This window comes from Adiantum capillus-veneris, chromosome 9 (assembly GCF_014529385.1).
Source record: "Adiantum capillus-veneris isolate H3 chromosome 9, ASM1452938v2, whole genome shotgun sequence".
In the NCBI taxonomy this organism is placed as follows: Eukaryota; Viridiplantae; Streptophyta; class Polypodiopsida; order Polypodiales; family Pteridaceae; genus Adiantum; species Adiantum capillus-veneris.
The window spans coordinates 78,905,742-78,919,686 of record NC_140939.1 but is presented as its reverse complement, the minus strand read 5'-3'; the positions used below and the strand labels follow the sequence as shown (position 1 = coordinate 78,919,686).

The following is a 13,945-nucleotide window of genomic DNA, read 5'->3' as shown; positions in this document are numbered from 1 at the left end:
TAGGGATCATTTTTGAGAGAGTTAGCTGAGTTTTTAAGAGTAGCAGGTAGATTTTAAAATTGTTATTATGTAAATGGAAAGATACAAAGTTATGTACATCAAATAATAAAGATTGATATTAGAAATCAACATGCATTCACTATTGCAGTACACCACATGCATTGGCTAGTAATTGCAATACATCACATGCATTCACTACTTGTGCATTCACTATTACAATACACCACATGCATTGGCTAGTAATCGTATGCAAAGAGTTGCGTCAATAAATTGCAACAAAAAATGAAGTGCTTCACTAACCTGAAATGTTGTATTGGTGCTTCTCAATTGTCCAATCCACAAGCCGATATTTGATTCAAGCTATAAGAAAGAAATTTGAATAGTTAAACATTATAGCATGCAATGAAACCTCACAGATCAAAATTCAAAGTATATAGTGCACGTCATGCAGAAGTGTCATACAAAAGTATGGTGGAGAGTTGGCACTGTAGTCTCTCCAAAAATTATAAGAAACGGAAGCCATGCCCTGCCCCGTAGTGTTTATGTGTTGCGCCAAGTAAACGCATAGTCATGGGGAGTTGGATGCAAATAACGAACCTTGTAGTGTTGCCAAGTTGGAGTCGTGCTTGTGCAATCGAAACATCGAGTGTTGTGAGTTGAGATCCGTGTTTTGGTTGTATTCTTGTAGGCGAGTCTTGCTTGTTTTTTTTGAGCAAGGCCTGTTGGTCGAGCGAGGTCAGGATTGAGATCTAGAGCATCCACGTGGCTCAATACGGTGGCGTTAATTTAAAAAAGTTCCCTGGGCTCACCAAGTAACAAGCAGCATCTATGGGAGGTTGAGACCGCATGCTCAATAGCGCTTGCCTCCACTCTACTAGCTTGTGGCACCCTGAGGTTGTGCCCCCCTCTACTCACGACACTCTCACCCTCCTTCTCACGCCTTTTTCCTTCCAGTTTTTTGGCGATCTTCCTCTGTAATGGCTCTTAGCTCAAGCAATAGCCCTCTTCCATCTTCACTCCATGGTGGCCTTTTTCTTAACTGCACTAGGCGGCCACTCTTCATGTAATTCATGCAAGCCTTGTTGCGGCCCTCCACTCCATGCAAGCAGATAGCTAGTTGCGCTCACTATATAAACGTAAAGAAATACACAAAGTCGTGAACGCAGTGCACAAGCCCTCAACCATCTTTCCAAACCAGTGGTGATTGCTTGCTAAAGATCTTTCCAAACCAGCGGTGATTGCTTGCTGAAGATCAACAGCATCACCATCATCATTAATAGGCGACCGTTTGCAAGTGATTGTTTGTGTTGCATGAGATGCTCATGTGGCTCGGCGTGTGGCTTTGCATGCCAATCGGGATCATCTCATCTGCTTGATAAGGATTGCTTGCCAAGAAGAGAGCACGCCCCTCAACGGTCACATAGCTGAACGACGACAACGCAGAGCAAAGCAACGTAGAGCTTTTCACGGCAGCGCATTGCTTCTTTAATTTTTTATTTAAAATAAATGTAATGCCACGTGGTGGCTTCTGCGTTCAGATAGCGGGAAAAGAGCCTTTGGCTCACCAAGTAGGCCTAATCACCAAGTAAAGAGGCTGCTACGCTAACGAAGTTGAAAAAAAAAAGATTTGCAGAAACCAAGATGACGGCGGAGGAGGATGAAGTGTGGCTTGACGAGTCCTTCTTCATTGACGACAGGTATTCCATACCCTACTACTCTACTGACAGTGATATCTGCCCTAACGGACCCGTCCCCCACGTCAAGGATTTGTTAACTCGGTATATTCCTTTGAATTGACCAAGGGTTCGTTATTCTTGAGAAAGCAGATGTTGCATTACGTGTTGGCAGCTTAGCTGTGTTCTCTACGGAACCGAATAGCTGTTCTGGCTCGCATCCCTTCATTTTACCATTCCAGACTGGCTTTCAGCCTTCATTTTTACAAAGCTGCCCTCTACTTTCTACAGAAGGTCTAGCTCAAAACTTCATGAAAGGGGCTTTTGTGAATTTTCCCTGCAAATGATACATACATTTGTTTGTGCCCTTCCACACACCAGCATGCCATAGTCCATACCAATGAAGCCCAAATAAACACACAAAAATTTCCCTGTTTCGCACCATCATGGTGCAAACAAACAATTGTTTTCTTAAAGCTCAACTCTAAGATTTCACATGTGCAAAAGCCAAAAACCATACATATGTATGCTGTTTTAAGTCCTCTACAAAATATATATATATTTTTCTCTAAAAAAGTGGTCTTCGAGGAAAGCATTGCTTTTGGTCCACCCTTCCTCAAGAAGGGCAAACTGTCTCTTTGTCGTCTGTTGCACACTTTGACACTTTCACCCTTTTCTCTTCTCAGAACTTGCCACTTGTTGGCATTTTTGAGGTCTTTCTGTTTGTTCCTTACGTAGGTTCTTTCTTTCATTGCATTGTTTGCTGCTTGTATGTGTGTTTTGGTGTGTGTTTTTTCCCTTTATGTGTAGTGTGTGCCTTTGCTTTGTAGATTGTCTGTCTGAGTAGTAAGTGTTTCGAATTTCCATGTATGCATGTGTTGTATACCGAGATGGAAGAGTGGTGATATTGGAGCGACGCTCCGCATGACGGTGCGAGACCTATGTGACCACACTCAATGGGTGTGTACTATGTTGGTATACTTGTGATCTGTCTATTTAGTTGTTTTCTTCTCTGGTTTTTGAAGTCCTCCATGATCAATAGGTGTGGTGGTGACGGTTGGTGGTTTAGCGGTCTCTTCTTTAGGAAGTCTTGTCTTGATCAGTTGGAAATTTGTACGAACGGGGAATGGTAACGAGCATGAAATGCCACTCCTTGTTACGGATACTCACGTCTGCAACATGGAGCGGAGGTTCGGAACGGGAAGCTAGAATGAGTATGGGGAACGGGGGACCCGATGTAAGGTGTAGCGGAAGTGAATATTGAACTTTGCTCAAGATGAGTGCTCCGAACTCTGCTCAAGGTTCCGTTTACTTACGGAAGAGAGAGCCTTCCGTTCCTTTAGTGAGAGAGTGCAATGGACACAAACAAAGTGGATGAACCCTGTGAATGAAGGTGCTGAGACTGAGAGATAGCGAGAGAAGAATAGGACACCAGAATGTTGTCAAACCCTCCTCTGAAGGCCCCACTCTCTATGGCGAGAGCGGTCTACTATTGATTGCACAAATCTCTACAATGCTTTGGACTTGCCGACGATGTCGACGACGATGAGGACGACGACGAGACGGATTGAAATCTGAAAACGCTAAGGGTTGTAATCTGCAAATCTTTATCTGCTGAATTCTGACTGTATGTCGGTGACGATGTCAATGACGACGATGCAACGACGATGCGCTGAAAACGTGGATGCTGGTTGAATCTGCAAACTGCGCGGGATTTGACCATGCGGCGAGCATCTGCTGCAGGAAGGTGAGATCTGCGAGGTTTGGGGGTCCTACTACGATGTCTGACTGTTGAAAACTGAAAACGCTGGTGCTACTGTGGATCTTATCGCGGAGAAATTGCAAAATGCTGATCTGCCATGCTGATGCAAAAAAGCTAGGGCTGAAAACTGTTCAACGAGGGAAATCTGCTAACGCTAGGGAATCTGCTGTGTTGCTGTGGGAATCTGCTATCTTGCTGTCGCCGGGCTGATCTGCAATGCAAAAACGCCAGGGCTAGTTCTGGGTGAAAACGCTAGGCTTGCATGTGCAAAAACGCTAGGTCTTCTGTGGGGGGGGGTCTTGCTGAGAAGTTGCTTGATGAACACAGGGTTCGTGCTGCCTCTTCTGCCAGAAAGTGCTAGCGCTAGGTTTGCTTATATCCTTGCCAAGTCAAATTGCCCTACCCAGTTCCCAACAAAAGTCACTTAAAAATAATAAGTGAAAAATGTCAAAAATAGGGAAAATAGGTCTATGCACTGTAAAAAATGCTCCTGATGGGTTCTGATTGTAATATGATGGTAATCTGATGGTCATGCTGTGTGCAACCAGAGGATATGCATCTACTCTTAAGTGTCTGGACATGCACGGTCTGCGAACAGACTCACAAAAGTGCGAGATCACTTCCTAAGCTAGGTGAAACTGAACCCATGTCATGAAGTAGCTTGTCCACGTACACATAGGGTTAGTTGTGCACGCGACATCCCCTCCTTTTCAAAGTGAGGTATTGGTACCGAACTATATGGCGTCGAGGGAGATCGCCAACAGCGTTTGGAATCCTGGAAAGGACTCTTCACCGGCCCACTGTGATGCGTGGGTCATGCGTACTTGAACTTCATAAAGGTCTGCAACGCTTGCTTCTTTGGGCCGCGCCAAAAGTGACACAAAGTCATCTGTGGCTTCTTCAATGCTTCAACTTCGTCTATAGTCATGCGTCTACTTTCTTCAAGAATCTCCGAGGATGAAAATTTTTGAAACCACTTTCAACACAAAAACATGAATATACCCATTCCATGTAAAGTGATTGGAAAAATTCTAGTCTTCTCTAAAGACTGTGCATGCAATGTAGATGAACATAGAGACGGAGTGCCAAACCGTTCATCAAACACACGCAAACAATGGGGTCGAATCTTGACTATCTGATTAAATCAATCAACTGTGGCAAATCATAATGGAAATGCCGATGCTTGATGCTTAGTCTTTCTTGTGCTCTTTCGGAAAGTGTTTCATGCCAAGGAAGAGACATGGAATGTGAATTCCTTGAATGCAAACATTTCATCTTTTCATGAATCATCCGTATACATCTGTGCTCATTCATGAGTGAATCGTGCTCATCGTACAATATGGCATGCCTTTGGAAAGGGATCACATAAAAACGCTAATTAAAATACAGGAAACGATCACGAATGAAACACACGAACAATGCAGACTGACTAATCATGCGAACACATAATACTTCCTGTGGGGGCTCTTTGGAACTCGACTCGAGAGCCAAGATCGGTTCTTCGTGATCGATCAAATCTGCAATGAGGTTAGCTTCACTAGAAAAAGTATCTACTAAACTCTCATGCTTGTGAACAATCACATCTTTGTCTTGCAAATCATCATGCTTATCGTCATCATGCAATTCATCATGCTTGTCATTATCATCCAAATCATGTGTGTCTTGCTGTGGAGAAGACGAGACTGAGAAAGTCTCCATCTCCTGATTCTTTTCAATCTTCGCGTGCACATTAGAAATGAGACATGAAGAATGAACAACTTGCTCCCCATGAATGACACTGGGAGAGCCACTTTTAGCATTGAAAGTGAACGCATTAGCTGCCCAATCAATGAGAGGGTTATGCTCACGAAACCATCGAATGCCTAAAAGCATATCACATCCTGAGAGAGGAGAGACTACAAATTTTTTGCGGAAGAATGCTTGTTGAACAATGAACAAAACATAAAGGCACTCTTTTGTGATGAGAGAGTCCATACCGGGAGCGAAGCCCGACACCTCGAAAGGAGATGTCGTGCTAACCTCCAAGCGGGCTCTTTCGACAAGAGAGTCACTAATCACATCATGCATACTACTTGGGTCAAACAATATGACAAAACGTTGACCATTCACATGACCATAACACTTAATGAGAGACTCATCAATGGAAGGATCATGAGAGACTTGCGTCACACTCCTGTTCTCATTTATTGCATTGACAGAGGAAGTGGGTTCTGTGGGTACTTTAGTGTCTCTAGATTCAAGCTTAGGACATGTTCTTTTTAAGTGACCCTTGATGTGACAATGAAAACAACAACCTTCCTTAGAGTAAATACTTTGCTCTTCCGACGTGATGTATCCTCCTAAAATTCCTTGCTCTACCTTTTCATTTGGAGTGAGCTTAGGTTTAGCAATTGTGTTAGCTTTACCCTTAGGTTCATTGGAGAGTTCTTTTCTGAGAGACTATTGGAAGATTGGTTAGAAGAGTTACCGTTCTTACCATTCTTACCGTTCTAACCGTTCTGAGGAGTCCGAGAGGTACTTGTTGAAGTCTTGTTTTCCTTAGGCTTTCCCTTGTTGTGCTTCATCTCCTGTGCGAGAGCAATCGATACGGCCTTGTTGAGATCGATTGGGTCGAGGACTTCGACATCAAACCTGATATAGTCGTTCAACCCGAAAATGAAAGCCTCTTTGCGCTCATCATCCGATTTGCGTAATTGGGTGCCGAGCTGCAAAACACGATAAGAGAAAAACATAATTGGCATACCATTTTACTTGAGACTGCGCCAATCCTCTTTCAACCGTTCCAGGTACTGTGGGGGACATAAACCGCGCCTTGAGCTTGTCTTGGAAGTCGGCCCAATTGAAGGAAAGGGGCGTGCCATCCTCGGCTTCTTCTAGGTGCGCGTTCAACTCTGCCTCTTGCCATGCGTGGTACCAATTGATGGCATCACCGGCAAGGTACATAGCTGCCGTCAAAACCTTGCTATTTCCTGTCTTCTTAGTTGTCGCAAAATAAGCATTAAATTGATGCAACCAAGAATGAATAATCGTAACATCCATCGTACCATTATACTTACTGAATTGGATCTTCTCTGTGACTGGGTTGTTGGAGTCCGAATCTCGGCTTGCGCCACTTGATAAACTACCAACATCTTTGGCTGGCTCGGATTTTGAGGTGAGAACCTGTCGGATCAACTCTTGCATGCGTAGTTCTCTCTGTGCCTCACGTTCTACCTGTCTTTCTTTGGCCGCCAAGCGCGCTTGCTCACGCTCACGCTCCATGGCTTCCTGTCGTGCTGCTTTTCTTTCTTTTCATTCGTCGACCGCCAAGCGTGCTTCGTGATCCAAGGTTTCCTGTTTGATTTGGCGGTCACGCTCCTCGACTTTTTATCGATCTGCTTTTCTTTCTTTTCGTTCCTCGGCCGCCAAGTGCACTTCGCGGTCCAAGGTTTCCTGTCTGTTTTGGCGGGCACGTTCCACGGCAACGCGATTCGCTTCTTGTTGTGCCATCACAACGCGATTTACTTCTTGTTGTTGTGCGGTCATATCCATCATCGACTTGACCAAAGCCTCCATAGGAGTTGGTGCAATCCGTGGCGTAGATGGGGACGGGGGAGAGTTAGAAAAACCTCCTTGTGGGGAAAATTCTTCTTCGCCACTGCCATGCTCATCATCTCCATGCGAAGTATCCATTTCGCTTTGGGTAATGACCATACACTGAAGTCGTGGATTCTTAAGTTCACGAGGAACTTGGGTTCTTGGGGACTTGGTTCTTGGGTTCTTGAGGGTCTTCTTTAGCTTTGCATCTGTGTTAGAGAAGGATCTTCTCTTCACCTGAGTTCTGCTCTTTTCCGCAGGTACATCCCTTGGCGGCCTTGCGCTCACACCAAGTTTGCTTTTTCCCACCTCCACGTCGATTGGCTGGCCGCTAAGTGCATGGTCCGCTCTCAATAAGTGAAAAGAGGCACAAGGGGAGGTTGGACAAGCCCTTCTTTCTTGGGTTTCCTGCCACTCTTCAAAAACATGATTATAAATCGACATGCCCAAGAGGACTTGGGTTACGTGTGACTGCAACAAGCAAAAAAAATTATGTGGTTCTTTCCATGAGTGATACAGAACACTGCCAAAGCTCTGATACCAATGTAAGGTGCAACGAAAGTGAATGTTGAACTTTGCTCAAGATGAGTGCTCCGAACTGTGCTCAAGGTTCCTTTTACTTATGGAAGGGAGAGCCTTCCGTTCCTTTAGTGAGAGACTGGAATGGACACAAACAAAGTGGATGAACACTGTGAATGAAGGCGCTGAGACTGAGAGATAGAGAGAGAAGAATACGACACCAGAATGTTGTCAAACCCTCCTTCGAAGGCCCCACTCTCTATGGCGAGAGCGGTCTACTATTGATTGCACAAATCTCTACAATGCTTTGGACTTACCGACGATGTCGACGACGAGACGGCAGGCTGAAATCTGAAAACTCTAAGGGCTGAAATCTGCAAATCTTTATCTGTTGAATTATGACTCTATGTCGATGATGACAATGCGACGACGACGCGCTGAAAACGCAGATGCTGAAATCTGCGTTTTCCGGGTTGAATTTGCAAACTGCGTGGGATCTGTTGGGGTATAAAGCCCAATGTGGTCGCCCAGGTAAGTGGGTGGGCCGTCAGGTATGTACACATATTCTTTTGTAAAAACCTAATAAGAACTCACTATGCTCTACACATTACAGTAGAGCGAGTTCACCATATCGTCGTGCTCTTCTTCTCGCACTCTCTCTCGCGTCGCACTTCCGCTCGTACTCCTTCAACTGGTATCAGAGCTCAGATCGAGGCTCGGGGCAGCACTGTAGGAGGCTAGAGTCACCAGCTCAGATTGGAGTGAAATTCGACAGGCAAAGACACGGTCCCAAATCTTGTGGGAGCGACTGTAGGACTTGGTGTGCTCAGAATTTCATTCTGAGGTCATCTCGGTCACCGTTCGGCTTCGACAAAGGTGTGCGCAGGCCATTTTCGACTATGTGGTCTCGGTGGGTGCAGATCCGACTCTGCAAATTTGGGGTTTTCGGCCTACGACTGCAGGTGCTGAGGATATTGACACTCCCAGAGTGTTGATTTGTGGCTGTCTACACATCGAAGGACGGCTCACAGTTCTTGGAGGCGTGTCACATACGACACGGGCGCATCTACACACAGACTGTAGGCGACATCCACTAGTTCATCAGGTAGCTTGTGTTTGCTGCTTGATATTCCAGATTTCATCCTGACATTGCAGGTACTTCCACATGGGATGTATTGTTAGAGATGATGTATGTTTGTTGAGGGTTTGTTTGCTGTGAGTCACGCAGCAAACAACCGCCGCAGCGGTTACAGCATATAGTGGGAAATTTGTGGATGTATGACCTTGTGGGAAGTCTATGTACTGTCAGATTTACTGCAGCCTTTGTTGAGGGTCGAGTGAGGTTTTAGTGAGCTGGGGGATTCTCGAATGTTGAGATCCTTTCGGTGATACAGATCTTGGAGCGATCCCTCGAGCACCCTTAGATAGGCAGCTAGGATGTATTGACTGTGAGTTAGACAGTTGGGATTGCATCTTTGCTTTACTGCCGTTGATGCATTGTCACAGTCTATGCTTATAGGACAGTGACAGGACAGTGAGAGACAGTACAGGTGCAGGATAGGTTTACCCGCAGCTTACAGTGTCAGAGAGAGAGTGTTTTTTGAGCTGTTTTTTGGTTTGTTTTTTGAGTACACCGGAGCCATTTTACAAAGGAGACTTTGCCGAAATTTATGCAGAATCTGAAGCTTTCTTGGTTCATTTGACAGGTTGATATTGGTTCAAAGGTCAGTTTACAGGGGAAACTTTGCCGAATTTTTCCCAGGAAAGTAAACCACTGTGAAGCGTAGCTATGGCTGGATCACAGGACACTTCTCTTTACAATATCGAGAAGCTGGATGGAACCAATTTCCCATTGTGGAAGAAGCAGATTTGGCACGTGTTGGTACAAAAGAAGTAGATAAAACCTATAAAGCTCAAGGGGATAAAACCAGAAGATATGGACGAAGATGAATGGAGCGAAATGGATGAATTGGCACTTTCTACCATTATGCTGACTTTGGTAGAAAGCGTTTACTTCAATGTAGCAGACGAGATGTCGGCTTATCAAGCATGGTTAAAGCTGAGTGATCTTTATGAGAAGCAGAGTGCAGCTTCACAGGTATACTGGCTTAAGAAGCTTGTTGACTTGAAGATGAAAGAAGGGACACCTATGTCCAATCATCTGAATGAATTCAACACAATCTATAGTCAGTTGTCAGCTCAAGGTGTCAAGTTTGATGAACCTGTTAGAGCTATGTTCCTGTTAATCACATTGCCGGAAAGTTGGGACACTTTTCGCACAGCTTTGAGTAATTCTGCACCTCCAGATGGTTTGAACATAGCAGGTGTAGAAGGAAGTCTGCTTACTGAAGAAACCAATAGAAAGACAATGGACAAAGGCAAAGGAACAGCCTTAGTTGTCAGCGGAAGGACCAAAGAAAAGTACAAAGGTGGAAAGAGGAATCAGTCTCGTAGCAAGTCCCGCAGTGCTAAAGGCAAGAGTGACATAGAATGCTACCATTGTGGCAAGAAGGGTCACATGAAAAGAGATTGCAGAGAATGGAAAGCAGAAAAAGGCAAAGAGAAAGCTGAAGACCATGGTGAGAAGAACAAGTCCTCAGTGAAGATTCAAGAAATAAATGTGACAAACACTGCTGCAGAGGATGACAGTCTAGTGCTAGGAGACATCTACTTCTTGAAGAATACAATGGACTCAGCTCTTCTTACAGCATCTGATGGAAATGCACTGAGTGACTGGATTATAGACTCAGGGGCATCACTTCATGTGTCTCCAAACAAGGAGTGGTTTACTTCTTATGTGACCACTAAAGATCATGTTCGGCTAGGCAATGGGCAGACATGTGAGATCTTAGGTGTTGGAGATGTTCAATTGAAGTTTCAGAATGGCTCTTCTTTCACGCTGAAGAATGTGAGACATGTTTCCGCAATTACAAAGAGCTTGATCAGCACAGGTTTACTTGATGATGCTGGCTACATCACCACTTTTGGACAGAACATGTGGAAGATATCCAAAGGTTCTATGACAGTAGCACATGGAGTAAAGTCTGGAGGACTTTACATGATTTATGTATCAAATGTCTCTAAAAATGTAATCAATGTAACCGAGCAGCCGAACGTTTCTTTGTGGCATAGCCGGTTAGGACATATGTCCAAGAAGGGAATGGAAATCTTGTCTCGTTCTGGTTATTTGCCTGGCTCTTCATTTAATGATTTTGAATTCTGTGAACATTGTCTGTATGGTAAGCAAACACAGCAGCTACATAAGCATAGAAGCAGTAGAAGAGATACACAGTTGGCACTTGTTTATAGTGATTTGTGTGGACCTCTGCCTAACCTATCTCTAGGGGGAGCTTCTTACTTTATGACATTTATAGATGATTACTCGAGGAAAGTATGGGTTTACTTTCTCAAGCACAAGGATGAAGCGTTTAGTGTTTTCAAAACGTTTGTGACACTCGTGGAGAATCAGAGTGGCAAGAAGCTTAAATACTTACGCACTGACAATGGTGGAGAGTATGTTTCAAAGGCTTTTCAGGACTTTTGTGAGTCAAAAGGTATAAAAGGTGAACTTACTGCTCCTTACAATCCTCCTCAAAATGGTGTTGCTGAGAGGATGAATAAGACCATACAAGAGAAGGTCAGAAGTATGTTGTCTAATGCACAGCTGCCAAATGGGTTTTGGGCTGAAGCTGTATCAACAGCTGTTCATCTTGTAAATAGATCTCCTAGCAAGGTTTTGCAGAAGGATTCAGTGCCAGAGATGGTATGGTCAGGCAAAATGCCCTCATACAAGCATCTCAGAGTCTTTGGCTGTGAGGCATATACTCACGTTCCAAAGGAATTTAGGAACAAACTTGAGCCAAAGAGTAGAAAGTGCATCTTTCTAGGCTATGGTAATTCTGGTGAGATGGGGTACAGACTTTGGGATCCCGAATCCAGAAAGGTTGTCCGCAGCAATGATGTTCACTTTAATGAATCCAAATATCATTCTAAACCAGAGAGGGTTGAGGAGATTAGAAGAGTTGTCTTCCAAGAAGATGGACCTGCACGTGCAAGACAACATGTCAGGGCTCAAGAGGAGCAAGGACAGGATAGATTGGAACCACAGGTTGTGACTGAGCCTGAGCCACCTATTGCGCGTAGATCTGGACGTGTCACGCGACCTCCTGATAGGTTTGTTCCATCTATGAACTATGTCATGTTGACTGATTGCAATGAGCCTTCATGTTACAAGGAAGCAGTGCAAATGAAGGACTCCGGGAATTGGCAATTGGCCATGCAGTCAGAGATGACAGCTCTGCATAAAAACAAGACATGAAAGCTAGTTAAATTACCACAGGGCAAAAAGGCTCTACCTTGTAAACGGGTTTACAGGTATAAGATCACCGCTCATGATAGTCAGCCAAAGTACAAAGCAAGGCTTGTTGCCAAGGGCTTTAAGCAAGAACAAGGCATTGACTTTGATGAAGTCTTCTCTCCGGTGGTCAAGATGACTACATTGAGATGCTTTCTTGCATTGGTTGCCATATTAGATGTGGTGTTGCACCAAATGGATGTCAAGACAACGTTCTTGCATGGTGATTTAGATGTGGAAATTTACATGCAGCAGTCAGAAGGGTTTGTTGAGAAAGGCAAGGAAGATTGGGTATGCCAGTTGTTAAAGAGTCTTTATGGCTTAAAACAATCACCGAGGGCATGGTACCATAAATTCCACAAGTTTATGCTTTCTCAAGGCTACAAACGTAGTGAGTTCGATCACTGTCTATATACAAAGAAGGCTAAGGATGGTAGTTGGCTGATCCTTATTTTGTATGTGGATGACATGTTGATTGCTGGCAAGCACTTGGAAGAAATTTCAGCTTTGAAGTCAAAGATGGCAAAATCGTTTGACATGAAAGACATGGGTGAGGCAAGTCATATACTTGGTATGCGCATTGAGAGAGACAGATCAAAGAAGTTGATTTGGTTATCTCAAACAGAGTATATTGACAAGGTTTTGCAACGTTTCAATATGGAGAAGGGAAAGGCACTGAGTGTTCCATTGCCACCATATGTGAAACTTAGCAAACAAGATTGTCCTGTGTCTGAGGAAGAACAGGCTGAAATGGATAAGATTCCATATGCGTCTGCAGTGGGTAGTTTGATGTATGCAATGATTGCTACTCGCCCAGACATTGCATTTGCAGTGGGAGTAGTAAGTCGATACATGTCAAACCAAGGCAAGAAACATTGGGAAGCAGTGAAAGGAATATTGAGATACCTGAAAGCTACAAAGAGTATGTGTATATGCTATGGGAGTCAGGAGCTAAGTGTAAAGGGTTTTACAGACTCAGATTATGCAGGTGACTTAGACAACCGAAGGTCTACGTCAGGGTATGTCTTTACATTGGCTGGTGGAGCAGTATCATGGCGTTCTAGATTACAAGATTGTGTTACTCAGTCTACTACAGAGGCTGAATATGTTGCAGCATCAGAGGCATGCAAAGAATCAATTTGGCTTAATCGACTAGTAACAGATTTGGGAATCAAAGAAGAGATGCCTGTGTTATATTGTGATAGTCAAAGTGCTATACAATTGGCTCGCAATCCAGTTTATCACTCAAAGACAAAGCATGTGGATGTGAAGTATCATTTCATCAGAAGAAATGCTCGAGGATAAGCAACTTCAGCTTGTCAAAGTTCACATCATAGAAAATCCTGCTGATCTACTTACAAAAGGACTTCCCTCAGAGAGCTTTGCGCATTTTCGCAAGCAGTTAGGTGTAGGGTAGTACATCACTTCTCTACATCTCTTGTATATTAGCTTGTATAGTAGCTTCTCTCACACTTAAAGTACCACATTGGACTTTAAGTGGGAGGTTGTTGGGGTATAAAGCCCAATGTGGTCGCCCAGGTAAGTGGGCGGGCCGCCAGGTATGTACACATATTCTTTTGTAAAAACCTAATAAGAACTCACTATGCTCTACACATTACAGTAGAGCGAGTTCACCATATCGTCGTGCTCTTCTTCTCGCACTCTCTCTCGCGTCGCACTTCCGCTCGTACTCCTTCAGGATCTGACCGTGCGGCGAGGATCTGCTGCGGGAAGGTGAGATCTGCGAGGTTTGGGGGTCCTATTGCGATGTCTGACTGCTGAAAACTGAAAACGCTGGTGCTACTGTGGATCTTATCGCGGAGAAATTGCAAAATGCTGATCTGCCATGCTGATGCAAAAAAGCTAGGGCTGAAAACTGTTCAACGAGGGAAATCTGCTAACGCTAGGGAATCTGCTGTGTTGCTGTCGGAATCTACTATCTTGCTGTCGCTGGGCTGATCTGCAATGCAAAAATGCCAGGGCTGGTTCTGGGTGAAAACGCTAGGCATGCATCTGCAAAATTGCTAGGTCTTTTGTGTGGGGGGGTCTTGCTGAGAAGTT

At 44.3% G+C, this 13,945-nt stretch overlaps 1 protein-coding gene across 5 annotated transcripts in view; it reads left to right on the top strand.

Annotated features, from left to right (window-relative positions):
• The first annotated feature begins 1,542 nt into the window (after positions 1-1,542).
• Positions 1,543-13,945, top strand: part of LOC147450705 (uncharacterized) — a 116,131-nt gene continuing 103,728 nt past the window's right edge. For 3 of the 5 annotated variants that reach the window (XR_015189151.1, XM_086519803.1, XM_086519802.1), the window contains exon 1: positions 1,607-1,697. Coding sequence is in view for 3 of the 5 variants with exons in the window: in XM_086519803.1 (XP_086375929.1) it covers positions 1,642-1,697 (56 nt within the window). In the remaining 2 variants the exon portion in view is untranslated. Of the gene's footprint in view, positions 1,698-13,945 lie in introns of all 5 variants that reach the window. The other 2 variants (XM_086519804.1, XM_086519805.1) reach the window with 2 other exon arrangements.